The sequence below is a fragment of the Manduca sexta genome, chromosome 16, assembly GCF_014839805.1.
Source record: "Manduca sexta isolate Smith_Timp_Sample1 chromosome 16, JHU_Msex_v1.0, whole genome shotgun sequence".
Taxonomy (NCBI): domain Eukaryota; kingdom Metazoa; phylum Arthropoda; class Insecta; order Lepidoptera; family Sphingidae; genus Manduca; species Manduca sexta.
In genome coordinates this window covers 9650-37612 of record NC_051130.1, presented here as the reverse complement: position 1 = coordinate 37612, position 27963 = coordinate 9650, and the positions used below count along the sequence as shown (strand labels likewise).

Below are 27963 nucleotides of genomic sequence, written 5' to 3'. Positions count from 1 at the left end.
AGAAGACTTCGACTTGGAATACGAAACGGTGGGTTACGATAAATTGGTGAAATTTTATAAAGCAGTGCCCCCAACATAACCGGATCAAACATTATTTTCCAAATCGAATGAGCTATCACTAATATGTTTTGGATCTTTATAATTCATAAATTATCATTTTTAAGCTTATTTTTGAATTGAGTACTAATAACGTTATGTTTAAAAGTGTTATTGAGTACTATTTAGTTTTTCAACTATAACTCTTTTCAATATTTTACTTTCGATTATACGCAAAGCAAGTAAAATAACATATGCATAGATTACTATAATTATTAATCATAGCTCTATGTTAATTTTGGCAAAAAACACACCAATCACACTAATCATATTTGACCCTACGATAGATAGGATAACTTAAGGTTTGACAATATAATAATTAGCGTACTAAAGTCTGTCATTCATCAAAACTCAATAATATTATAAATATAAATATATATGGCTTTAAATTTTGATAATAATTCTCATTCATCCTTAATTATCCTTTTTTTGCTACATTTTTGTAAGTTACATGCAGGAATGAATGACCGTATGTTCCTAAAGCATGGAACTCTTTGCCAGTCTATATTTCCCGATAATTATAACCCGGACATCATCAAGTCACGATTGAATAAATAGGTATCTTCTAGGCAAGCGTGCTCCGCCGTAGACCACATCATCACTTACCATCAGGCGAGATAGTGGTCAAACACAAGCCTATAGGCAATAAAATAAATCCACGCGGGCAAATCTGCAAGCGAAATCTAGTTTGTAATATAGTAGGCGTGTACATAAGGCTATGCGTTATGCTTCCTGACTTACGCGGATTGTATTACATCTACTACATTCAACTTAGATATTAAATATTCTCAATTCATGTATACAATACGTATGTCTTGTAGTTAAAGTTGCCGCGAAGTAGAATGTAAAGATGATGCAAAGTTATACCAAAGACTGAGAATAAAATATTTTGTTTTCTTTTCTTTCAATGAAGAGACGAGCTTTACGTTCATCTGATGGTAAGTGATACGACCGCCCATAAACAGTAGAAACACCATCCAACACCTTGAATTACAAAGTATTGTTTTGTATTCCACTGAGCGCGCCATCCTTAGACATGAGATGTTAAGTGTTCTTATGTCCAGTAGTTACACTGATGACACTATTCTTCAAGCCGAGACAACACACTGCTGCTTAGCGGTAGAAATAGATTTTTCAATGCCCACCCAAGCGGACTCTCACATATGAGAGACTTACCACGAGCAAAGCAGTACCACTAGTAAGGTTTTACATCTGGGCAAAGATCTAAGTACACACTTTTTGAATGATGCGTAACGCCTTTTGTACAAATGAACGAGACATCGTCAACAAAGATGTAAATATACACTTTCGAATTATGCTTAACGCATTTTATATGACTGAACGAGAAGACAAGTTCGACAGTAAACATCCCAATCATTGACAAAAAACAGATGCAAAACTTTCAATTACAAAGCTCTATACTAAACACTTTGGCTTATAGCCGCATTATATGCAGCAATTATACTACCTTCAATATTAAATACAAAGTAGATACAATAATATTTACACACTACTATTTAAGAGAGGAAATAGATTAAAATGCGATACGTTTTAAATATATCCACGCAGACATCTTTACATATTATTAAACAAAGTGCCTCACGCGTTTTATGTAAGCGATAAACTCGAAACCAAATTTTGATGAAATTTTAAATGGAGATAGTTTGAAAGCCTACGAAGGACAGATGCTACTTTTGTCTCGGTAATTTGTACAGCGGGACTATTATCCTAGAAAACTATTTCACGCGCTCGAAGCTGCATCAAACATCTGTTGTATAATAAACCTTAAATAGATAGCGCTCTAAAAACTAAAATTAATTTTTTATTTCTAACAAAGTATTTTTTATATATATTTCGGTCAAAAGGTTACCTAATGTATGTAATTCTCGGAAAGTCCTGTACGCTTTATAGTTTCCCTTTGTGGCTAGTGCGAGGTCAGCCTGCATGCTGCGGCAGATCTAATGCCGGTTGACTCATTGTGCCAATAGAAATCTCACGATACAGTACACTGACTTAAATACCAACATTTTTTGAAATTTAAAATTAGAACGATTATAAGTAATTCGAAATTTCACAGATTATTAAACAGACATTGCTGATTTACGATTCCCATATTATATATTGTTTTCTAAGGAATATATTTTTCATAGCATGATTTAATTTTGTTTTAAATATATTTATTAATCTGCCGTGATATTGTGAAGTGTTCGTAGTAAAAATGTTCACAATCTTGATAACCACGTTCCTCTTCTGGAGGGGATGTTACGGAGTCATTTATAATTTAAATGGTGAGTATATTGTATTAATGAAACTCTATAACGCGACAAGAAATTTGCTCGCTTGATGTTAGGAGCATCGACAGCCCATAAGGAAACGAGTTCAAAGCTGACAGAAGATGATTCCTTAGATATTGTATTTGTGTATGTAATGGGCAGTAGAAATTATTCAGCAACAGGATAGATGAGCAGTAAACTCAGTGCCCGTGAACATTCTGCAAGTGATACCTGACATAAAAAAATTCTAGAAGTGAAAAAACTTTTCCAACATAGCCTGAGCTGTATGCTTAATTGCAGACACTATAAGACCTTTTTTAAAATATAATGGTAAATTTTAAATACATGTTTGGACACTAAAATCAATGAATTTATCAAAATATAAGTTGGTATTAATAGAAAAATGTCTCAGAAATTGCAAATAATAAATACATATAAAGTATCGGCGTGGAATCAAACCTACAACCTCGTTTAAATTCTCGCCAAGACGGCTGATTAATCAATCAATAGTTTACATAAACATCAATAATAATTCTTACCTGATTTAGCATTTGATTATCTAGATTCTACCTATATAATAATTGACTTGCTGTGTGTAATTATATTAATAGTATATATACAAGCAAGGAATTTCTATTATGTAGTACAATACGGGCTGACATTATTCTAACGACTAGCGAGAGATGCAATAATATTTAATATTCATCGAATGAAGAATTCTTCCTAGCCGAATTTCGGCCACGGCGGCCAATCTCAACGGAGATCAGCCGGATACAGTCTAGGAATCGTCGGAAGAAAATTATAATATAAAAACCGCGACAAAATCCTTAAAACAGTTTTATTTCTACGTCTAACATTCGCAGAATCATAAGAAATCAATTTACAAGTCGGTCTCCAGTAGGTCATAAATATTTACACATTTGTTTCGAATCGGGAATCGAACTCGCGGCCCCTAGTTTTACTGCCAGCTCACCTCCCACTGCACCGCAAAGGCCGTCAAATTGAGACAATAAAATTATAGGTGTTATAGACAGCGGGGGAAGGTTAATAATATGCAAGAACAAATAACAATTAGCGCAGTTATATTGTTTATTATTACTATTATAGTGTCATCTTAATGTAGTTTTGAGGCAAATCACAGCCCTAGTCCAAGATGTTTATTTTTTTTATCTTATTTAAGGAGTTTGGTCGTTATTTCACGACTATGTCGCTCCGTACATCCATTTTACCCATGCCTACTAACTTTTCATGATATCATTTTTTTTTTAATAAATCGTTAACTTGTCCGAGGTGGTGAGTGTTCCATTTTCAAGTCAGGACGTCTTTACACAAAAGGCAAATCAACTAGTCTCAACACCACTATCTGGTGTTACCTGAATTAGGTGACTAATACTAGTTTCGTTCGCGCCTTCGTTTGCGTGAAAGTATTTTTGCGGAATAAAAATCTCATCTCATTTTTCTGGGATAAGAAGTAACCAATAACTTAGACGAAAAGTCTGTCTGTAACACTTCTGTTCTGCGTTTACTTCTAACTCGTAACATTGAAACTATCCCATTTATAAATAATTGTAACATTTACGTACATTTTAAGTCAAGTCATGAAATACGAATAAGACACGTTCAGCCATTTCGTCTACTAAAATGGCGAGCAAAAATCATACGTCATGCAAGGCACGTAATAATGTGTTTATAAAAGGACAGCGGTCACAAGCCCACGGTCTTGTAACAGCCGAAAACATTGTCACACGATTAGTAAACAACGGAATTCACGTTACGGTCTTCCAAATAAAATCATCATGATCAACAGCTGCAGAGTGTACACGGCTAAATATTCCTCCCTTAAAAATTAACACACAAAAATGTTTTTTAGATTACAGTTGTACGAAGTTATCTTATAAATACAGTAGCATTCAGAATAAAAAAGTAGTCTAAAAAATCGATTTTATAGGAGACTGCTTTTTGTCTTAGTTTGTTCCGAATAAAATTTTAGACCATTATGAATGACCATTCGAAACGCCTTTAGGTGTGCGTGGGGTGCCACAGTGAAGGTGTGTTGTGTGACATTTGCCACGTAAAATATATTTTCCTCTTTTTACAAGGGCCAGACCTTATAATTTTGGGCGTTTCTTTTTTCAGCGTGTGGTCGGCTTGCACCCCTGGGTAAAGACATCGTCACGAATAATATACCCATAGTAAACAACACGATTTTTCCATACAGAAAAAGTTAAAGGCTTCACAGATTTTTTCAATAATTTGCTAAATTCAAAATGTTATTGTTGGCAGAGGTAGATTGTTATAAACAAATTCATCTAATATTACTGTACTATCTAAGACATTGATAGACTTTCTGGTACTCGAGTTGTCAGTTCGGGGCTATTATAGCGGTCTTTTGACGTACAGTGGGACAAGTATAATATTATCATTAACCAAAGATGCGCAGGCAGCACAAAGCAAAAGAAAAATACAAGGCATTTTATGTGATAAAACTGTTGGCCTAATTAAAATTCAGCTCACGAGCAAAATATGGAGTAAAATAGTAAAATGTCGCTCATGCTATTTTTATGTCATGCTATTTTATGTTTCCTCGAAAGATAAAACTGCTTATGAACATCAAAAGAATATACAAGATGGTAGGTTCGATTAAATGTATATACGTACCCACACAGACAGACGTTTACACAGGTAAGATGTTTCTGACGGGCGCAGCCGCATGCAACACCTAGTAATTAATAGATTTTTACATAGAACAAAGGCCGATGTAATCACATAATGTAGTACAGGCGTTGGTAATGTCATGCGACACTGACCCATGGTTCAAGACTTCACACGTGCGGACGAAGTAGTTGCACCAAATGTGCAAATCACAGCGGATGCTGCGGTTAATATGGATAAAAAATGAATAATTATATATCGTTCTAAGTAATTCATTACGAGTATTTACAGGTGATTAGTTGTTACACGCGCGTAGTGTTTTCTTAGTTCAACTATTTAATATTTTCCTACACGCATATCAACTTTAATTTGTCTTCTTTCGATTTAGTATCGACGCAACACACTATTGGAAACATGTTGAAGTATTTGGTTTAGTTTTGCGAGCGTCCAAGTGCCTGACCCCGTACCCTCTAGGAAATCCAAACTCAGAGAAGTCGTATTACAAAACCATAGCGCTACCTCCCCTGAAAATCAATTCTAAACAATTTTCAGACCATTTCGCCAACTTGCATCCCATATACGCTGATACTAGACCAAGAATGCATCAGTTGTATCGTTGTGAATTCCATTCATTCGCGCTCATAATAAAAATCAAACCCAGAATTGCCGCTTTCAGCGCCCTAATACACCACCAATATAAAGCTCAAAACTCATACACGCCCACGTTATCACACGGGGATATAGAGAGATTGCAAATTACCAGTTAGAACCTTGACACTTCTTGCACATTATTAAGGCTAAATTACTTTTTATATAAGTTTGTAATTTGTAACCATTGAAATTGTAAACATATTCGGTTATTTACAATAAAAATTATTATTATTATTATTATATGGGCTCCTTAAAGTGACCCCACTGCAACTGATAGTAATCGGAGTAGGGTCCAAATATTACTCTCGTCACTTGACATGATATCGGTCTTTTTGAAACTAGATATACACAGACTGATCCCAAACGCGACACACGTCCGGACACAAAGGTGGAATTTACACCTTATGTCATCGCTATCCAGGTGAATAAAAATATCAGTAGCAATTTGTTCCAGACACAGAGTACGAGATGATGCCGCCTCTGTTCAAGCTGGACGAGTATGCGCCGTGCATCTCTGATCCCGGGGGACTGTACTGCGTGGTCGACATAGATCTATTCTCACGGCACAATTCAAGCCTCATGCGTATGATACAAGTAAGTGACTGGTAGAATACTAGATACATTTTAAAGTCTAGCTTTTGCCTGCGTGAAAAAAAAACCGTAATAAAATTCCATCCCAATTTATATTTACAATATATAAGCCTATAGCATTCAGGAGTAATGTAGCTTCCATTTAGTGAAGAAAATTTCAAAATCGCTTAGTAGTTCCTGAGATTAGCGCGTTCAAACAAGTCTTCAGCTTTATGCATTAGTAAAAATCTGGCATTTTCAATAGACGATCCCGGTAGTTTTTTCATTTTATTTCGATAATACACCAATACGAATAAAGTTATTTTACATGCTTACAAATAACTTATTTTAATTGTTTTATTCTCGGATTTGGATCGAACATTGGTTCGTATATTAATAACAGCCCTATATAATATATTAGGTTTTGCTCGGCTTCGCTCGCGTGAAGAAGTTTTCCGGGATAAAAGTCCCGCTATATATTTTCTCGGGATAAAAAGTATAACCTTCCCAGGGTCTTAAGCTATGTCCATACCAATTTTCATAAAAATTCATTCAGTAGATTTTGAGAAAATCGATAAAATACATTTGCTTGGATTATATTGGGTTCGGTAAGTCAATTCACTCCCCCTACCATAAGATGCATATGTACTCTAAACCTTTTCTGTGCATTAGTTGCGACTCTGCCTAACCCTACAAGGATAAAGGCGTAAGCTTTAATGTAAATGAGTTAATCGTGCAAATTATACGGTGGCATGGTACTCAATGCAAGTTCAACTCGCACTTATCTAGGTTATAGTACTTAAGTTATAAAATCTAGATGCACAATGCACATAGGTCATATAATTACAGGTTAGGTTCATTCTAGTTAAAGATCACGGCGAGCGCAAATCGCAAGCAATTTACAACCATTAGAGATTGCAATATGATATTATAAATTATATTTACTGATAGGATTAGCCTGTTTGTAATGTTACCTTTTTATATTGAATAGTAATTATTTTATATTATACTTTTAAATGTCCAAATTGAGATACATATATTTGCTTCATAATTATTTAAATCCCTGTTTTTCTGGCAATACTTCAACTGATAAAATACTTCCTAATAATTTTCGCAATCACTTCTAATTAATTAACGTCAAATATATTATACATTGTCCTTACTGATGTTTATCTTTGCTGATGTGGTTTTAAATGTATTTTATCAGCTACCAGGGGCCTAACTGCCTTAAAAATATATGTCAATTGGACATAATCTTACTAATATTAATTTTAATTTACGCAAATATACTTACTGCATTATTTTGTGAAAACTATAAAATAGTTTATTTATTTAATCAGACTGTAGTTAGGTTAATGTTATTAAGATTTAGTCAAGTTTTACTCACACACCCAGAGGACGTTATCACCGTAGCTATCAGTCATAAAACAAATTCTTAAAACTCATATACTCTACAATACCGCAGTTCCGCCTTCACCGCCGAGGACCTCGCTGCGTTCCCCGTCCCTAGACCCTTCTAATAGTTCCGGCCCGCGTGCCATCGAATGTGGTAATGGAAAGATTCTTTAGTACGCTCATCCCTAATCGCTAATGTCTAATCTTCTCCCAGTGACCGTCCTGAGCCGAGGTTCGTAACCCGTCTTCGAAACGTCGGGAGAAAATTAAAATATTAAAACCGCGATAAATTCCGAGAAATAGTTTAATTTTAAACGTAAGTCATGTTAAAAAAGGCAAGTTTTTTTTTTACTTTTATTTTATTCTTGATTTTAATTACCATCACTAGATATTGTTGTGTTGGACTAGACGGTGAATACTTATAATTACTGTTGTACTTGTCCCCACAACTATAATTACGGTATTATGCACGTAAGTGGAAAATTACCGTTCCATAGTCACTGTTTATTGTGGATGAAAGGTCTTTTGAATTATTGTCGCCTTCTCACCTCCTTATCTAAAAGTTGAGATATACGCTTACGTTTTTTTCCAGCGTTATTGCATAAAGAAGAGCTTCTCGCTTTAAGTACAACAATTACAAAATACCACGCCTTTATCTACGAAAGGATAGGCAAGGTTGTAACCTGGTACCCTGAGGTCCTGGGGCATCCAAAGAATTCCACCACAGTACTCCCTTCCTGTCGCAAGAGGCAGCTAAATGGCTGCTTCCTTGGCTACTCCAATTTAACGACTCCGAGAAGGGCGACAAAGCCGGTGGTCGGTCTCCCGGTATCATAGCATATTTCGACTTCGTTCTGATACAGAGCAAAAAAACCCAATACCATTTTGCCCAACCCGATACTATAACCTAGGACCTCAGTCTGGCGGTAACGCGCACAAAACGCAACAACTACGCAACAAGCAGTCAAAGCATTAACTAGCATTAGCATTAACTTCATGCGATTAATTATTTTTTTTCAAACAGATTTATTGTCTCAAGTTTCTTACACTATGAGTCTGACGAGTTTCAGAGCTTGCTTAAACCATTTGGATGTGTCTAGATTCCGTCCTCGTTTATGTCACAAACATATATTGTGTTAGATATCTGATACACAAAGATATGTACTCTCTGTACAGACTGCCATCTCTGTTTTATGTATTTATGCCGGCAACCAGTGCGCGCGTGCTGTCGTTATGCCCAGCGTAATTGCAAGGCATTTTATGACTTAACACTTACAACTTACGAGAAAGATAATTTCAAGGTTGCCTTTTTAGTTCTAGCGTCCTTAAGATTTATTTCTCGAGATCTGAGCTGTTTTGGATATTTTTCTCGTCCCCACTTAGGCCAAATTTTTCGAAAATTCTCGAACAAAAATTCTATTTATCATCTAATATGTCAGAATGAAATAAATAAAATGCAACATAGCTTATAATAAGATTGTAATCAGTTTATGCAGGCAAAGAGAGCACTAGATGCGGGTCACTTCAAATAGGTCGATCTTGAAATCATTGCGGGAGGCCCATATTCAGCAGTAGACATCCTGTGGCTGATTATGATGATATTATGTAGGCATAACACTTATCGTAAACTTATTGGCTTCAACTTTTAGTAGAACAAAAATACAATTAAATATTAGACGTCACTATATTCATTCCTCTTTCAGGGCTACTCAGAGTACCGCATAAAGCACTACAATCATTCACAAATCATTCATTCCTCTTTCAGGGCTACTCAGAGTACCGCATAAAGCACTACAATCATTCACAAATCCATCGTGGAATTTGCGTCACAAGAACTTGTAGACACAATACCACTGACCTAACCAGGACCGTACAGGAGTGTGCCAACGAATCCCTCTGGGAGAACTACAAGATCGAAGGGAGGGTCAACATACAATACTGCAAGGGAGGAGAGAGGCCTGCGTTGGATAAAAGCGACTTGGTTGTAGCGCTTGTTTATTTAGTATTGATAATATTGAATATTACGGGAAGTGTGTATGATGTCGTGGCTTGTAAGGATGGTGGGAAAGGTTAGTTAATTACTGGAATAACATGGTAATTTATATGTTAAGTACTGTTTCTTTAAATATGTTTCCTTCAAACTGTCTTTATAACACTTCAATGTCGAGTTGGAAAATGTTTTACTATTACATGTTCTCGGTAAAGTAACTCCACTGCACCGGATGAAGTGGAATGGGCTTCCAATATGGTCGACTGTCGAGAGATGTTTAACCCTCGTCATAAACACAATTATGTCGGCTTATTCGGGACGGGATATACACAGCCTGATCCCGGAACGCGACACACTTACCTGAGCCACTATGGCGGGTCTTACGCCTTGTATACCGTGGACGCTATCTTGGCGAATACCAGTATTATTCTATGTATCTAGTTTTGAGCAATTAGTTCAGAGAAACCAAGTGTAAGTTGATTTAGAAAACATGTCAAGTATTGTTACAGGAAATCCATATTTGCTAGCGTTTTCATTGAAGCGCAACTGGGCAAGGCTGGTGGCAGCGGGGGGTAAAGGAGACGACCCCAGATTTGAGAGATTGAAATTATTTCAAGGAATAAGGTTAGTGGTATTAAATATCTGAGGAGATTAATCTTGTTCTATATATAGATATATCCTTGACAACGCGCTACAATACTAGTATTGTGGGTAGTACGAGACGTTAATACATTAGACCATAACTATTTTCTAATTTCTCACTTTTCTCACTGCTGGTATCGATTCTGCGGTCCAGGTACAGGTATTGCTGTCGACGGCATCATCCCTCTACCGAGAGTAGTTACACCATTGTTCACCACGCTGACTTAATACAGTATGGCAAATTTGTCATTCCTTCATCTCAATTAGTTATTTCCATTTTTCTTCTTATTTTATTCAGCCATATATGTCCATTTGCAGGACTATTACTATGGTGCTGGTGATCTTCTCTCATACCGTGCTCATCATGGCGTACTCCTATGTGGACAACCCACAGTTTATTGAGAGGGTAAATATTCCTTCTAAACCTTGTAGCCAGTGAGAGGATTATGAACGTTTGCGACGCAACATATGAATCAACAGGACGAGCTGTGCAGTTATATACTGCATTGTAAAATAGTTTTAAATTGGCTTTCGCGTATGGGAATCGTAAAGTTAACCGAAAATAGATTATTTATTTTACTGATATTATAATAGCGAATATTTTTGAAAATGTTTGGATTTTATATAATATCACATGGGCAAAGCATAGAGTACAGCTTGTAAGATATAATTAATACCGACTTATACTTCTATTGCAGTCTTATGAAGATCCGCTAAAACAGTTGTTGTTCAACGGAAGCCTAGTGACGCACAGCTTTTTCGTGATGTCCGCATTCCTGCTCGCCTACAACTTCCAGATATACAATGAAAAACACAAAACCTCCTGGGTTCACTTCCCGAAAGGCATCCTGCTCAGATGGCTCAGGTGAGTTATCACTGATGGAAAAAAATAAGGTATACTTTTTGAATTAGTGCAGTTAAATATTTTCTATGTTAATGACTGTAAAGAAAATTAAGAATGAGCCGAGTTCTCTATAGCCTTTAAAGGACATAAAGCCAAATGGACACCAATTGAAGCACTTGACAATTTCATTGTATCATATCGACAGTTCTTCCGTCATTAGCATCGAATTTTTGATACAAATAGACGCTTCTGTAGAGCAATAAAAATCACTTCAAACATTTCACAGACTGACCCCCACATACGCTCTGATGCTGGCCACGATAGCCACCCTCATGAGGCACCTGGGTGACGGCCCGCTCTGGGAGCACGTGGTGACGAGCGAGGCCGATGCCTGCCGCTCCTACTGGTGGGCGCATCTCCTCTTCATCAACAACTATGTTTATGATGACGCGTTCTGTCTACCGCAGACTTGGTAATAATTTCATTTATATTTTACAATGATGCCTTCTGTCTGCTAGGGTTAATTTAAATTTTCTTTATCGAGAAAGAAAAAAATTTGTTAGTTCGTGATTAATTACAATATTAATTACCCAATTTTCATTGTGTGTATTCCGTTACGTTATTAAATAGAGGGCGAGCCTATCACCTTAGTGATAAACCACATATATACGAACAACCATTTACAAATAAATGATACAACAAAACTTAAAAATAAGTTACAATTTATAGATCATCTTATTATAATAGCAGTTCATGCCTTCTATCTCCAGGTATCTAGCAGCAGACACACAAATGTTCTGCGTGGGCTTGCTGGTGTGCGTGATGGCGCGGGGACCTAAGGCCCGGAAAGTAGCCCTCAGCGTGCTGTTCTGTTTGTCTCTCATCATTCCAGCTCTACAAACTTACTACCAGGACCTCAACGCGGTGGTCATACAGTCGCCAGAGTAAGTCGTCTTTTTATAGTTCAGAGGGAAAATCAACCCGCATGAGTTACTAAAATAAGGTACTTAAATAGAAGTAAAGTTAAAATAATATCTAGAAATATTAAGGTTATAACAACTTTTCTTTGTGGGTTCGGGGCGAATTGAATTGGAAAAGCGCGCGTGATTGACGACTAAGAATTTATTATTATTTGACACATAATCAATAATATACACAGCTACACAATATAAACGCAAATACATTTAGGGACTAAAAACGGTATCGCGACGGAGCTCGGGTGATGCGTGTGCGCGTGTGGCGAGGGCCGGCAACGGACTGGCGACGCGTCCCCGAGCCGCTACGTGGCTGTCCATTGGCCGAGCGGTAACGCGAGGCCGTTGGTAAAACGCTTCGCGGATGCGCGCTGATCGCTCGGCGCGTTTTAAAATTCGGACACGTTATAAGGTCTATTATCGCCAAAATTCGTAATACCGTATAATACCATTAAAATAAAACTCTAAAATTTAATTACGTAGGAGAGAAAGGCTTCAGTGGTCTATTGGAAACGTTTAAGGGCTGGCAACAATCTGGTCTTAATTTAGATTCCTGGTCCAGCAACAAATTATAATATTCGTATACGCGAGACTGTCGATTATAAATATTAATTTCATTAACCCAGAATTCGATTTTAGGTCTGATATGTTCAGCTAGTATCATGTCACATACATGTTTATAATCTGATCTAAAAAAACCTCTGCCAAATTTTGCGAACGTAAAACATGAGGTGTTACCTTCCAGGTCTTACAGAAACCTCTACGCTCACGATCACACATTCCGCCTACTCTACAGCAGAGGGCACACAAATCTGTCCACATACACCATCGGCCTGGCCGGAGGGTACCTCATCTACTCCTGGCAGAAGGAAGGCAGAAACTTCGATAAGGTTAAGGTAATGCGTATTAGCACTTTAAATTTAAAATTCTTCATTGTCATTACCTTACTAGTTGCAGTGTGCCACACAGTGGACATTGAGTTCGAATCCCGAGTTTTGTTGGGTTTGTTACAATCATTCACTCTGAATTAAATACTCTTGAAAGGAACAACGTCAAATCAGACACACCTCTAAAACTAAGGCAAACTTTGTGCATCATGCTGGAATAAATGACACTTAAAACATTTAAATAGGATGACGAAAAGTGAACAATTATATTGCAATTATTATTTCCATAGAAATACCCGTGGGTGATCTGGCTGCTGTTCCCTTTGGGAGTGGGGATCATCCTGAGCGGCGGGCTGTTCTATATCGACGGCATATCGCTGCATCCCGCGTGGATAGTGCTGTATGCTGCTTTATACAAGCCACTGTTCCAGCTTTGCATCATCTGGCTCACTTGGGGATGCATCTTTAAGATCGAGTGTGAGTTTTTTTAGAAACCAGCTAATTAATAAGTGGGTCATCTGAGCAATTGTAATATAAACAATTCAAAGCTAAACTATATTAAGGTTATGAGTTCATGAACTCGCATGATTATTCCTATTCCTATGATTTAAGAAGGAAGAAGTAATCTTCTGCTACTGAAAGGAAGACTTGAGAGTTTAGGAATTGTTAGGCAAGATTCTAGTCTGAAACAAGCGCATCTAACCGATCCTCTTACTTTGCCTATTCTTGCTGTATTGCCTTTTTTATAAATGAAGTCGTTCTGCCATATCAAATTATAAATATGATCCGCAGCTATATACCGCGGCATCCTGGAATGGCGAGGGTTTACGTGGACCGGCCGCGTGTCCTACAGCGCCTTCTTCACGCACACACTCTTCCAGCGGGGACTGATAGGGATCCAAACCGTTCCGTCCCACATCACAGAGTATGGCGTGGTATGTATTCTTCGATATAAGCAATAATATATAGACCGTGCTAGGTGAAGTGATCCATAACATAAACTCAGGCCTTTATTCTCTAAGGATAAGACATAGGTAACCAAGCCACCCATATCCGCTATCACAATTATAATACTTCGGTGTTTATTTTTTATGTTAAATTTACACTTGAATGGCCTGACCTGTGTATCGTACCCAGGTTATCAAAATTCGCAGCGTAATTGAACTCAATTTAAATAAAGTCATTATGCTTACCATCAAACTAGAGACTAGTTCGTTTCGTTATTCAATCGTATAACAAAAATCTCGCGCAGTTTCTTTATACCCCCACTGCACCTGATGGTACGTGGAGTGGGGTCCAATAGAATGTCCTATGACAAAAAATGATTACCCCTCGATAGTCAACACTATTATGCCGGCAACCGGATATACACAAGCTGATCGCGGAATGCGACACATTTACGTGGACCACTATGTTTCAACACCTAGTGTACGGTGGTCACTATCCGGGCGAATATAACATATATCCTACCACCAGCAAAAACTTCACCTAGCTCCTACGTGTATCGTTTTTCTAGATGTGTTTCCTGTGTGCGTCGCTGTTCCTGTCGTTCGTGACGGGCGCGGCGCTGTGGCTGTGCGTGGAGGCGCCCGCCGCGGCGCTGGTCCGCGCTACTCTGACGCCGAAGGTCTCCAAGAGTCTTGAGGCAGGCGAAAACCGCAATAGCAAAATGTAATAAAGGGTGATTGTGCTGTGCGATGTTTGATTTTAACCTTAATTTATAATAGTTGCCCAAAGACAATTATAATGGAGTTGCCACAACAAAACAACACTAATATAAAAGCCGTAAGAGCTGCCACAACACAAAGGTCAAAATTAAGGTTAAATATTAATATTAAAACATTCACGACGAATTGATAACCTCCTCCTGTTTTTGAAGTCAGTTAAAAATATGTGTTCGCTGACTAATCTATTTGAAGAAAAGTCATATGTCACAGCAATCAAAATACCTTTATGTGACGAGTTAAAATTTTGGAAATATAGAGAATCATGCTACCTGTTTATTAACAGCAACATATTATCATTAGGTAGTTATATTAATCTTCCTTATCTATAGATATTTATTAACAATGTTTACTTTTTTAAAATTACAAAACGATTGCATAATAAACTGTAATATTGGAACCTTTCTACAATTTCTTCCCACGCCAGAACATTGACCATGGACTGCACAATGTTGACACACGCGATCTTGGATGTCCGGCTCGTTTTAACACGTGTACGGTGGTCGCTATCCAGGCAGAAATAAAATATATCCTACCACCACCAACATGATTATATACATATTGAGTTCCTGCTAACATCATGTTCAATGTAGTTTGGATCTACTTATACTGCTCAGCCGTAGCTGCAATACGACTGCCGACATTGGAATGCGCTTCATCAGTATGACGTGTCCACCAGTTACCATATTGTACTAATATAGTAACTGTGCGAAATTGTGAAGATGTTTTGTTATTTGTATTTTGTAATACAATTTTTGCTGGTAGAGCTAAGTAATATAAGTCGGTAATAACTGACCTACGTCCAAGTAAGAGCATCAAGGTCGAGTCTGTAGCTCTTCTGGGCCCAAGACGCGCTCCTTAGAATCTGGAGCTCCGAGCGACCACTTACCTACTGGTTGTTTGTTACAACTCAACGCTTAAACCGACGCATGAGTATACGATATTAGAGCGATTACAATTTTGAATAGTAATGCTGAAGATTAATTTTTTTGCAACATAATATACGAATAATATTTTAATCCTAGATAATATAAGGTCTAATCTATACAACGAAGGTCGTTATCTATATAGGCACAACTCTGTTTCCTCGGCCAATTTTTTTATTGCAATGAATCGTAAATGAGTATATCCTGTTGTTAAATAAATTGTAGTTCCGCTTAGGCTGTGGGTGCTAACACCCACAGCCTACTAGAAAAACGAAATCATGAGAACAATGCCAAATAAAAGGATTTTTCTGTTTTTTTGTGGCTTTGTTAACCGATTTAGCTCACCGCAGCATGTTGTGTACAACCTGATAAGATATTTGTGTACAACCTGACGTATCCTTTCACTTAAAATAGTACTCAACAAGACGTGAAGTGAAAGCAAACTTACAAATTGAGGCGAATCAGGTGAACTGAACAATGTCAAAATTGGAATAAATGTCTCATAAATCCCTAATCCTCAGTACAGCTTTTTGATTCTCAAAGGAAATCGCGTCGGCCACAATCTTCATTGGAGAAATTCGAATGAAGCAATGAATTACTGTGAATACGATATACTAGACCGATTCCTAGAATTTGAGTTGCGCTTTCGGTCGTAACCTGTTGGGGACGCGTAAGATAATAAACATGCACCTTGTGCTAGAGGCATTATCATTTTAGTAAAAGTTAAGATATTTTTTATTATTGCTTTGAATGACGAGAAGAGCTTGCCGTTCTCCTGATGGGAAGCGATACGGCCGCCCATAAACAGTAGAAACACTATTCAACACCTCGAATTACATGGTATTGTTTGGTACTCCACTGCGCTCGCCATCTTGAGTCATGAGATGTTAAGTTTCATTATGTCCAACAGATACACTGGCTACAATGTCCTTCAAACCGGAACACAACAGTTACTACACGTTATTTGGCGGCAGAAATACACATTGCGGTGGTACTTACTTAGGCGGACTCTCACATATGAGAGCCCTACAACCAGTACAGATGTACGTAATTAAAATACAAAATATACGTACAATCGATGCAAATAATAAAATTGTAATAGGCGGATGTCTGTACGTTATAGATTTAACACAAAAATTCATATGGGTAGCCTTTATTAGAGCAGCAGAAATAAAACAACAGTTGTCAGGATTTTTGCCAGTATGTTTGTATGCATAACGCATAAATTATTACTTGAAATTGAATGCAGTTCGTATCGATGTATTACAAAAAGTGTAGCCTAAAAATATAGGCTCCATTTCATCTCAAGAAAATATAAAGGGAGACTTTTATGCCGAAAAAACGTTTACACGCAGGTGGAGCCACGAGCAAAAGTTAGTATTGAATAAAAGATTTTGTTACGTTTTTATAAATTCTATAGTAATTGTGTAGAATAAGGATATTTGATGATGATGATAACACAGCATTCTTACTATAATAATGATTCGCATGACTTGCATTTATTACTCGGTCATGATATGTAACCCACCAATAATAGAATAACATACCTATACAATTGATAAATATTATCTTAAGATTGGTCAGATTAGATGTAGCTTTTTGTTTATAAATCGACGTGTACAGTACGTTGAACATATTTGGCAGTGATATGTTATAACGAACATGAGTCCAGCCGAAACACGAACCATGTCAAATCACGAGCAAGTACTCAATAAGGTACTCAACAAAATAGCCGCAGAGCAAAAGATAAACGATGCGCAAATTAATATAAAGTCCGTTAGCAGCGGCGGAGCTAACTTCACCTCGCAGTTGTTCCAGGCCACGATCGGAAATGGATATAAAGAGCTGAAACTATTCGCAAAAGTGGGAGCCATCGGAGAAAAACTGAGAGCGCAAGTTGAAACACAGTTGCTAATATTTGACGTGGAAAACTTTTTTTATACGAAACTGTATAATATTTACGAAAGTCTGCAAGAAAAGTACAATGTGCCGCAAGACAAACGGTTCGTAGCGCCGAAATGTTACGGATGCAGCGACAAAATGTATGAAGAAGTAATCGTGTTGGAGGACTTGTTGGCACAAGGGTTCACAGTGTACGACAGGATGAAGTCTGTTTATTGGAACTATGCCGCTAGAGTGGTGGAACAAATCGCTAGGTTCCACGCTCTGTCCGTTGCATTTGAAAAGAACACAAGGAAGAATTTAACAAAATTGTAGATCGTTGCAATATTCAGTTGGTACCAGTGGATTTACTGCAAGATTCAATTAAAATGCAATTAAAGTTGTTAAGGAAGAATATAAAGATAGATTGAAAAGGTTTCTCGAATCTTCCATTACAGTGGATTATAACGAGATGTATAAACCGTTGAAACTGAACGTGCTTGCACACGGTGACAACAGGATTAGCAACCACTTGCACAGGAAGGACGCGGTGAGTACACGCTCTTTGTACGCGGTAAAAAAAATCGCCCTTAATGTTTCCTAAGATCCTAGTAATTTTACCAACAGTAATTAGTAGTTGTACCAAAAGTAATTAGTAATTTTACCAACGGTAATTAGTAATTTTACCAACAATAATAAGTACTTGCGGCAATAATTTTTTTTATTTATTTATTTATTTGCCAAACACAACAGTTTTTACAATAAGTTAATACTAAGATGAAGTGCAACATAGTTTTGTGGTAGTAGTATTCATAAATTTATTACTTTAAGGCTAGTTAGTTATTACTTAGTGATGAGAGAATGGTTGGCGTGAGAGAAATTATGTGAGCATGTGTGTGTGTGTGTGTGTGTGAGAGAGAGTGTGTGTGTCCAGAGTGAGCTCGGTCTTACTCTAGCAGCTTTTCAACATCAGCATATGACAGTTGAAGTAACCATTTTTTTACAATTTTTTTGCAAGCGAAGTTACTTTTGCCTTTTATATCACAGTTTCTAATAATTTTATTGTAGATATAAGGCAGTGAGAAACTCGGACAGCGTCTAGCTAACTGAGACTTGGTAATCGTTAGTGGGATTCTATACGTTCGCCTAGCCGTCAATTCACCATAGTCCAGAACGGCAGATTACAATAATTTAATTAATATTTAAATTATTGTAATCTGCAGGAATGGGCACGTAGTGGAGGTATCGCTTCATCTCTTTCAATCACACGCATCGAAATTACCGATGATATCACGTGAGACATATTATCTTTCCGATTTCTTTACATTCACCCCTTCTATTAAAATTTAAAGGCTAACCTAAACCTGTTTAATTGAACAGTTTTCATGTATTAGAATTAATATGACGGAAATATTAGTAAGTAATGAACAAAAAATATTCTATTACGATATTTCCCCATATTTTACGATAGTTCCCGTAGAATAATAATACATAAAGTTTAATAGATCCCGCTAACTTCTATTTAACCGTCAGTTTGAAAACAATTTCTACCAGATAACGGACACCTTATTAAAAGCAGTTTATAGATAGTGCCTACAGAGTACGAACTGTACAATTTACCTTGAATTTAATGAGACTACGTAATTTTGTTTCCTATACCTATAAGAAGGCACATATAGTTAATTGATTATCTTCCCCTATTTCCATATCTTCCGGGCAGCTCAAAGCTGGGTCGTAAACACACAACATAACCGCTCAGTCGGCTGGGCGGTAGTAATAAGGCACTTTCTCTGCGAAATCAAAAAACAAAATACTCTCCAAACCTCTCTAATCTAATTTAATTGATGATAGAATATTTGTATCCGTCTGGATAGAAACCACTGCACACAAAGTGTAAATCCTGCATAGCCCGCGTGAGTGTGTGGCGATCCAGGATAAGCTTTCATATTATGCGGAAGTCATGATTTTTTTCCGACCCACACTTTTTCTAGCGCAATAATGGCCGAAACTATTTGACTTAGTTCAACCAGGATTAGAATATATACTCGGGTAAAAGGTGAAACAAAAAGTCATTCATTTGTTCCGACTTGGGAGTCTAACCCAGTACCTGCTTTTAAACGCTAACTCTAGATAAAGAGGCCGACTCATCGTTCCTATAATATGTAACACGTATATTATTAAAATTTATATCATTACGCTCATCGGCGATCACAAGCATGTACCGCCCATTTTATTTTACAAAATACATTCTCTATACCATTTGCATCCCCAAGGGAAAGTAGAGCTGCAATTAGTACCTATAAGTACTTAGGTTGGCTGTGTAATGAAAACAAGTTTAGCACGATGCATGTGACGCAACTACCAAACCTGGGAAAATAATTATAAAAATGATGTCTAGTCTTAAACTGAACCCAGGAATGTAACGTCTTCTAAAATCGAACGTATGTACCTGTTCAGGGTACATCTACCAGTCTAGTAACTTTCTCCCGGGGTGGAAACGCTGTTACTGTTTTTTTATGCTAGTAATGTTGTAATGTTCGATATATTAAAAGTTAATTATATTTGGAGCTCAGTGTTTTGGCATTATTTCTCTGCCCCGACGAGGCACTCAGACCATACACCCAAGCGATAAAGTTTATAAAAAGGTCAATTAACGCAGACATAATTATCGCTACAAATGATTTTGCTAAAGTGTCAATTAAAGCAGGAACAATGTATTTTTGATTGCATATGACACAAATTCATTCAAGACAAAGATTGAATGTGACTATAGTCATAACTCGAGTACACATTCGCGATGTTCGAACAAATTGCACACATCACACACCCCAAGCGGCACGATCCAGCGCCAGTGCGACGCGCGGCAAAGACCATGGCGCACGCGGAGCGAGTGCTCACCGAGCTCGTAAACAAGATCATCACCGAAAGGAAATACGACGAGCCAATCGCGAAATTAAATCCAATCGTCACCCCTGGTGCTAACTATACCTCGCAACTATTCGGTGTTACCATTAGCGGCAAAGACAAACCTGACCTTAATTTATTCGCAAAAGTCGCTGTATTTGGTGAAAAAATTCGTACGCAAGGCCTAGACAGTCTATTTAAGTCAGAGCAATATTTTTACACTAAAATTAAAAAGATATACCGTGACCTAGAAGATAAACACAACATTCCCGATGAACACCGATTTGAAATACCAGAGTTTTATGGCTGTAATGAAACGAAATATGAAGAGGTTATTGTTATCGAAGATTTAACCGCCCGAGGGTTCCGAATAAGTGATAGGCTGAAGGGGCTGAACTGGGAGTTTGCTGCCTCTGCTGTCACAGAACTGGCGAAGTTTCACGCCTTAGGATTCGCTTATAGTGCGGAGGATCCGAAAAAATTTGAAGAGTCGTGTAAGCCATTGAAAGCTATATTTACCACCAAAGATGATAAAATGAAAGTTCTTTCTAAGAGCATAGCAGACAAGGCGATCGCGGCGGCATCGATAGACCATAAGGAAGTGATGAAGAAATTTCTGGTTAACTTTAGCTTGGATATGTTTGAGATGTACAACAAACCTCTTCACCGCCCCGTACTTACACACAATGACTTCAGGGTCAGCAATTTGATGGAGAAAATAGACGAAGTGAGTTGCATTTAGATACTAATTTTATTTTGAAGAAAAGCATTAAGAAGGGTAGCTGATTTATTGAAATTATCGCGAATATAAATTATTTTCGATCTAAGCTACGCAATAGTGGATAAGTGGCCTGATATTAGTTTAGGTTTTTAGTACAAGGCCGATTAGACTTTGTGGCAATTTCGGCCACCGTATGTTCCGCGGTTCATTGACTTCCATGTAGGCGATTACGAAGTCATGACAATTGTCTTTGACCTTATAGTATCGGTCAACTATAATTACAGCACGCGCACCTCTATCTCGTCGAAGCGGATTGGCCTTCACATTGATTAAGCTTTTCAATATTTTTAACCGGCTATTGACTCAATACTTGACAGAATATAATAAAGAAATGAGATTACAAAGACATAACGGAGACGAAATATATTTAGAGTACATTTTTAATAAATATTTGTAACCAGTATTTCGCCGTTTCTTGTGCTTGAACTAAATGACGTCGTTAAGAAGAAACTGCTACCGCCGTATAGATTTTCCGTGGATTAGATCAATGACGTAATGAAAACAGCCCCGGATCTAGGGGGGTAGCCAGGGCCCATGCCCCGGGCGGCGTATTTAGAGGGCGGCAGATTCAAAATTGGCAGACGAATACACAACTCATAATTAAGGCAACTTTGACTACTGAGACTTCCAGTACATTACACATACAAATTATTTCCCGCGGGGCGCGAAATGATGATGATGATCATGATAAAAGTAAAAATATAGGTGGTCGGGGCGGCACTATCCAGATTTTTCCCCGACTCGAAAAAATTCTAGGTCTGGTGCTGAATGCAAACTTTTGTATAGTTCTTACCTAAGGTTCTTACCCACCATCAACGTGGAATACTCTATTGTTTTTGGCCTAGATTCTTATACCATCTGTGCTGTACTATTTAAATTTATTTGTCAAAGCACGTAGTAACAGCATGATAAACTAGTGTAAATAATTTATTGTGAGAAGTCATGTGTTTGTGCGTTTTACATATCTTACTTGCGGTGAACCGCTGCGAACGTGATGCTCTAGATTCTTTTGATCTAGAAAACCTAAAGCGAAACATTGGAGAATTTCTGATTCTACTGATACCTTTATCAGTAGACGGAGATGCTTTCAATGCCATTCTAGAATCATAGCCCACCCCAGATTCCCATTCACGACCTCCCAAATATCTCTATCTAGTTCTATTTACTTAATTCGTAAATAATAATTTTAAATGTAGTCCATACCGAAAAACTTATTTATGTCTACGCTCTCGCTCTTCCCCTATCGCATGGGACATAAAAAATCTCGGCATTTTTGTTTTTTGTATCGGACCCCGCATTCGGCACCGGGTTCTCCCGGCTTAGCGACTGCATGGACCTTGAGAAAAGTTGGGAGGGAAGAAGACCGGGAAATATTCGCGAGCCGTCAAAGACCTCAATGTGAATTGACGACCATGAGGTATTCATACTTAACTATGCCACGACAATGTCGCCCTCTGCACGGGGAACTGCATTGAGTGTGGAAACCGAGCACACAAGAATTGCTTAGGGAGAGACTCCAAACCATATTTGTGCTTACCAGGTATATCTTTGCCTGACACTTTGGGGAATTACATACGTTAGGGATTATGGGACGTGATACACGCATAAAACTTACATAGGGGATCATTTATATTCAATGAGTAATTTTATAACAATAAGATCATATGTTTATAAATGCAACACAATATAAACGATATAATCCTCAATAGAGTTCACCGTTCAGCCTCCTGGGTAAAAGGAAACAATCAATAATAGTAGATATTGTACGTGCCAAGTTGGCGCAAGAGTCAGTACCTGCAATTAACGTACCATAATATGTAGGTATAGACTAGTCATACTGTAGAATGTCTGCTCCCAAATAAGTGGTAATCAAATAAGAACTATCTACATTAGCTATTAACGATAACTGACAAAATAAATTCCCAACTTAAAACTCGTGAAATAGACCCTTAAAACAGTGTGCGTTAGCTATTCATCGTCTGGTGTACCGTAAAACTTAGAAAAATGCTTCTAAACTGACTCAATGTTAAATATTACCTAGCTTTTTGCACGCGGCTTCGCCCGCGTGAAGGACTTTTCCGAGACAAAAGTACCGCTATATGTTTTCCCGGGAAAGAATGGACCTTGTCAGGGTCTTAAACTATCTCTATACCAAATTGTATAAAAATCCGATCAGTAGATTTTGAGAAATTCGATAACATACAGACAAACAAAAACGGAGACTTTGTTTTTTAATATGTATAGGTAATCATGATATCTTAAAAACTTAATGTTATTGGTTACAGAGAGGCCGCACGCACGTTAGGATTGTTGACTACCAGACCATCCGGGAGGGTCCCCGGTCATCGACCTGTTGTACTTTATATTCTCGAGCACCGACGAGCAGTTCCGCGCGCAGTACTACGACCAGCTGCTGGACCACTACTACACGGAGCTCAGTCTCGCCATGAAAAGACTGGACCTCAATCCTGATGAGATTTATTCGAGGGAGGACTTTGAAATTGAATACAAAACTGTAAGTAGAGTTTTATAAGATACTGTTGAATAACTGTTCATCAAAAGACGAATAGAATTTAAGGCAGGTTTTCTCAACGTTGACGATAACGCCCCTTTGTGGGCGCTGAAGGCTTTCCAGTGGGCGGTCCGTTCTGCAGGTCCAAACTATCCACATACCAAATTTCACTTATTTTATACGTACACGGCAAAGAGACCCCCCTGCACCTGATGGGGAGTGGAGTGAGGTCCAACAGAACGTCGACCGACCAGAGATGAGTACCCCTCGGCAGTGGACATACTTGGAGGTTGAGTGGAATGGTTATGTTGGTTTCACCGGTCTTACATGTTTGAGAACCTTTTTTTTTTGGTTTCGCGGATAAAGAGCCTTATTACTACCGCCCAGCCTTCGTGGGGGGCGACTGAGCGGTTATGCTGGGGTAACCGTGCCTTACGGCCCGGCGTTGAGCCGCCCAGATTTGATGGTGACCTTCGGGCGACCGCCGGGCCGAGTCCCTAACCCTATATACAACTTAACCTATGCACGGCCTACCAGCTAAAACTCCGCAGTGGCCCTTTTCGGCGCATTAGGGACGGCTGCGGGTTTCCTCTGACGTTGAAGTGTCTAGTCTGCGACCGCAGCCCCCTGCTGCCCGCCGACGTCCCCCTTCGTGGCCCCTATTAGTCGCCTCTTACGACAGACAGGGGATACCGTGGTGGAATTCTCCAAACGCCCCCATTCCACAGGGCGATGTTTGATAACCTGCCTTACAAAGTGAATCTAAATTAAACCTTAATTAAGATATAACGCATGCAAACTATAACCTAAAAATAAAAGTATTTAGGTATCTTTGTTAAATATATTAGCAGTTATATGTTTGCTTATTTGTACCTGGGTCTAATTTCATTACCGAAGTCCCACTGTCTCTCCACCATACAGTGCGGTACCAATTGTGCCGACCTGACTAATTTCTACTTCGGATGCCATTAAAAGCACTCTATATTATTAGTGACTATGACAATATTTTTATGAATCACTTAAGTATTCGTTTTAAAATGGCATCTGTATTGAGACTATTTATCTTTATCACCCTGTTATCAAAACGACCCCTGATAGATAGTGTCAACATTAAACTCAACTCCTTTCATACATAAACTTGTGTAAATAAATACTGTTGTTCACTATTGCATGCATTAGCTATAATATATGTAAGCGCGTGAAAAAACATTAAATTGGTAGATTAAAACATGAAGTGCGTTCCCCGAACAAATGACTGGGCCTGGAGCAATTTAAATCATCATTCAATGATTCATTAAAATAAGGTGAACTTTAGGAGAAGCACGGAATCAACAATTAAGTATAGTGGCATTTTCAATTAAGTATGTAATTACTCAAAAAACATCATAATTACTTAAAGGTAACATTGCAGAATAAATATAACGTTCAATGCTCTTTCTGTATTAATATGTATCTATTGTAAATTTCGAATAGCCGTTTTGTTTCTTAGCTCTATATTTACTATTATTAGAGTGACTTGTTAGAGTGCCGTTTTGCTGGGGTTAGGGCTTTATTCAAAGTTAATTACTTACCTGTTGATTGTTTCGGTGGCGTAGCACGCACAAGCAGTACAACTATGGCGCTGAGGTCACGGGTTAAAAATATTGAAGAAATATTTGGTATTTTATGTTGCTTTTTTGTTATTTCACGGTAGATTAAGTAACCATAGATTGAGCGCAAATTTTTTTGTATAAGAATCTTCCCAATGCCCGCTCTATATAATCTTAGAACTCTACTTAGTACCATTGTATATTGGACGGCACAAAAACCGAAAAAGAGGGTTTAGCATCAAGAATTACATGATACCTACCAGATTAAATCTCTCTGCCCGAATTTATCAGTCTCAGATCGTGTTGGTACTAGAACGGGTTCGAGCGACTTACCTTCAATTTTTTTCCAGAAACTTCCATTCGGGCTCAGCCTTGCCGTGTTCGTGCTACCAATAGTGACCATTGACGAAAATAACGCCCCAAAACTTAACGACGAGATGGACATGTCCAGCTTCGTGATGAACAACACTAGCGACCTCTTCCCGGAGAGACTCAATGGAATCATCAGCGACTATATACGGTGGGGAGTGTTGTAACATCATTTAGCAACCACTAGGGCATGACGGGATGTACGAAACAAAATCTGTAAATATGATGCCACGAGAGAATTGTGACACTTGTTTCTAAATCATCAGATATTTAAATGAACTGAATATATAAGAAATGAACAATTTTAAACATGCAATTTTTAATACGTTTGCTTAAATTCCTACTCGTAAATTCTAAGATGACAAAAAAATCAGCCCTGTAAATACTTGTTCAATTTATACTTATTTCATCTATAAAGATCTTAATAATAATAAAGCTTGTGTTGAAGAGCAATAAACTATACTATCACCTACATTCCTAAAAATAGATTTAACGTAAAAAAATGTGATTGATCCGCTCAAAAAACATAAAGTCAACTATTCAGCTAGAGTTTAGGAATTATATTCCGGGCTTACTCAGTCAATATCTCAGTTCTAGTTTAGTAAGGGCTGCTATGTGTTTGTGTGTGTAGTTGTGTACATATTGGGATATACAACTTATTTAAAAATGTACCTATTTTTGCACGTCAAGTTTGTTAGTAGTGATGTTTACCTCAAATGTTAGCTATTTGTAAATATGAAATTATGATACGTACTTTTATTTTAAAAGATATTTTTTTTATGTCTTATAGTACGAGATCTCGCTGCAGAATTAGTGCACTCATCGAGTAAGTATATGTTAAAGACTACATTCTTACACATATTTATGCTTAGAAGAAATGTTGTTGTGCACCGTCAGTAATATAAATATGTTTTTTAATATTATAATCAGATGTAATTGAATCGTTAGAGCGATGCAAAATATGATAAAATAGTATGATCGAAAGTATTTAGTTTAATTGAAAGTTTTTACTACTTACGTAATCGGTCTAGCTCCTAAACTACTTCTTAGCCCATTATGAAACTTCGCAGGGATTATCTATACAATAGTAGCTATTTTTAGAAAAAAAATAAAAAATATATAAATATGCCAACTTTGTGAAATTCAAGTTTGAAACTTTCAAACACATTTTTTTCAAAGAAAAAAAAAACATTTTTCAATTTCCAAAATACAATAAAAAGCTCATTAAATGAAGTATTTATTTCATTGCTTTTTTTTATTTTTATTGTAACATTTATTTAAAACTTGATAATTGATTCAAAGTGGCGTATACCAGCTTCGGCCAGTCACAACTTCAAAGTCCTTTTACTCGCTAACCAGGCTTTATACTTTAATAATATTTTGTATCTGGATCGAGGACATATACAGGTATAACATAATCAAATATTACGAAAATCTGAGACATCGAGTTTTTTTTCGTGCCCGCTTCACGTGGAATGCCCCAAATGTATCATAGTCATACCTGCTTACACCTGGCTGCGAAGAGGTGCGGCCAAGTGCGCAACGGCAACCGTGGTTTTTTAGCCTTTATGTGTATTGTCATGAAGTGGACGATATTTTATTTGAAAAACAAATGAGTGAAATGTTTTCAGAAAAATCAATTAACAACAATTTAATTAAAAATATTAGCGGCCAAGTTTTAATAGGCAACCTAGTAGATAATAGATATATATTCTTCTAAGCATAAATATGTGTAAGAATGTAGTTTTTAACATATACTCGATGAGTGCACTAATTCTGCAGCGGGATCTTAGACTATTACTTGCAACAAATACCAAATGACGTTATTGTTTGAATTTTCAATTGAATTTTCTGATATTACGAATTATATCTGAATTTCTTATTTTTGTTTTATATTTATTACCTACACATTTACCCTAGAGATAACTGTTTTAAGTGTTGACCTTTCACATCATTTGAATGACAACTACGATTTATGCAGTGGACAAATAAAACAAGTGATATTTTTAAATATTTTTCCTTTGTTTAATTCAGGAATTCTTTGTTTCTCATATTAATACAATATCATAGTTTTTTTTTCATAGAGGATACATTACAACAGCTGATAATGACGTATGCACGGACAGACGTCCGACCTACCTGGTTATAAGTATTAAAATTCAACAAAAATGCATTCCAGTTCACGACGATCGCGTTTTAAAACCCCACATTTTGTAATTCCCCTCAAGAAAGTTTACACTCTGCGAGGTTATAAATCGCAATCGTATAGCCATCTGACAATAAAAAAAAATTTGGGCCACTTT

The 27963-nt window shown here is 37.4% G+C and overlaps 2 protein-coding genes and 1 pseudogene across 3 annotated transcripts; all 3 read left to right on the top strand.

The window, feature by feature from the left end:
- The first annotated feature begins 2036 nt into the window (after nt 1-2036).
- Nucleotides 2037-14667, top strand: LOC119189454 (nose resistant to fluoxetine protein 6-like). 2 transcript variants are annotated; one of them, XM_037439047.1, is made up of 12 exons: nt 2037-2384; nt 6127-6266; nt 9403-9706; nt 10137-10251; nt 10588-10675; nt 10968-11134; nt 11400-11585; nt 11884-12057; nt 12833-12983; nt 13265-13451; nt 13767-13909; nt 14491-14667. In XM_037439047.1, the coding sequence occupies exons 1-12, from the start codon at nt 2315-2317 to the stop codon at nt 14647-14649; spliced, it is 1884 nt and encodes a 627-aa protein (XP_037294944.1). In that variant the 5' UTR covers nt 2037-2314; the 3' UTR covers nt 14650-14667. The 2 variants fall into 2 exon arrangements, with proteins under 2 accessions (XP_037294944.1, XP_037294945.1); XM_037439048.1 differs by having other exon boundaries at nt 2083-2384; nt 6114-6266.
- Nucleotides 14668-17310: 2643 nt separating this feature from the next.
- On the top strand, nt 17311-17841 carry LOC119189506. Its single transcript, XM_037439403.1, has one exon. The coding sequence runs from the start codon at nt 17311-17313 to the stop codon at nt 17839-17841; it is 531 nt and encodes a 176-aa protein (XP_037295300.1).
- Nucleotides 17842-20302: 2461 nt separating this feature from the next.
- On the top strand, nt 20303-25969 carry LOC115447237 (annotated as a pseudogene).
- Nucleotides 25970-27963: the final 1994 nt, after the last annotated feature.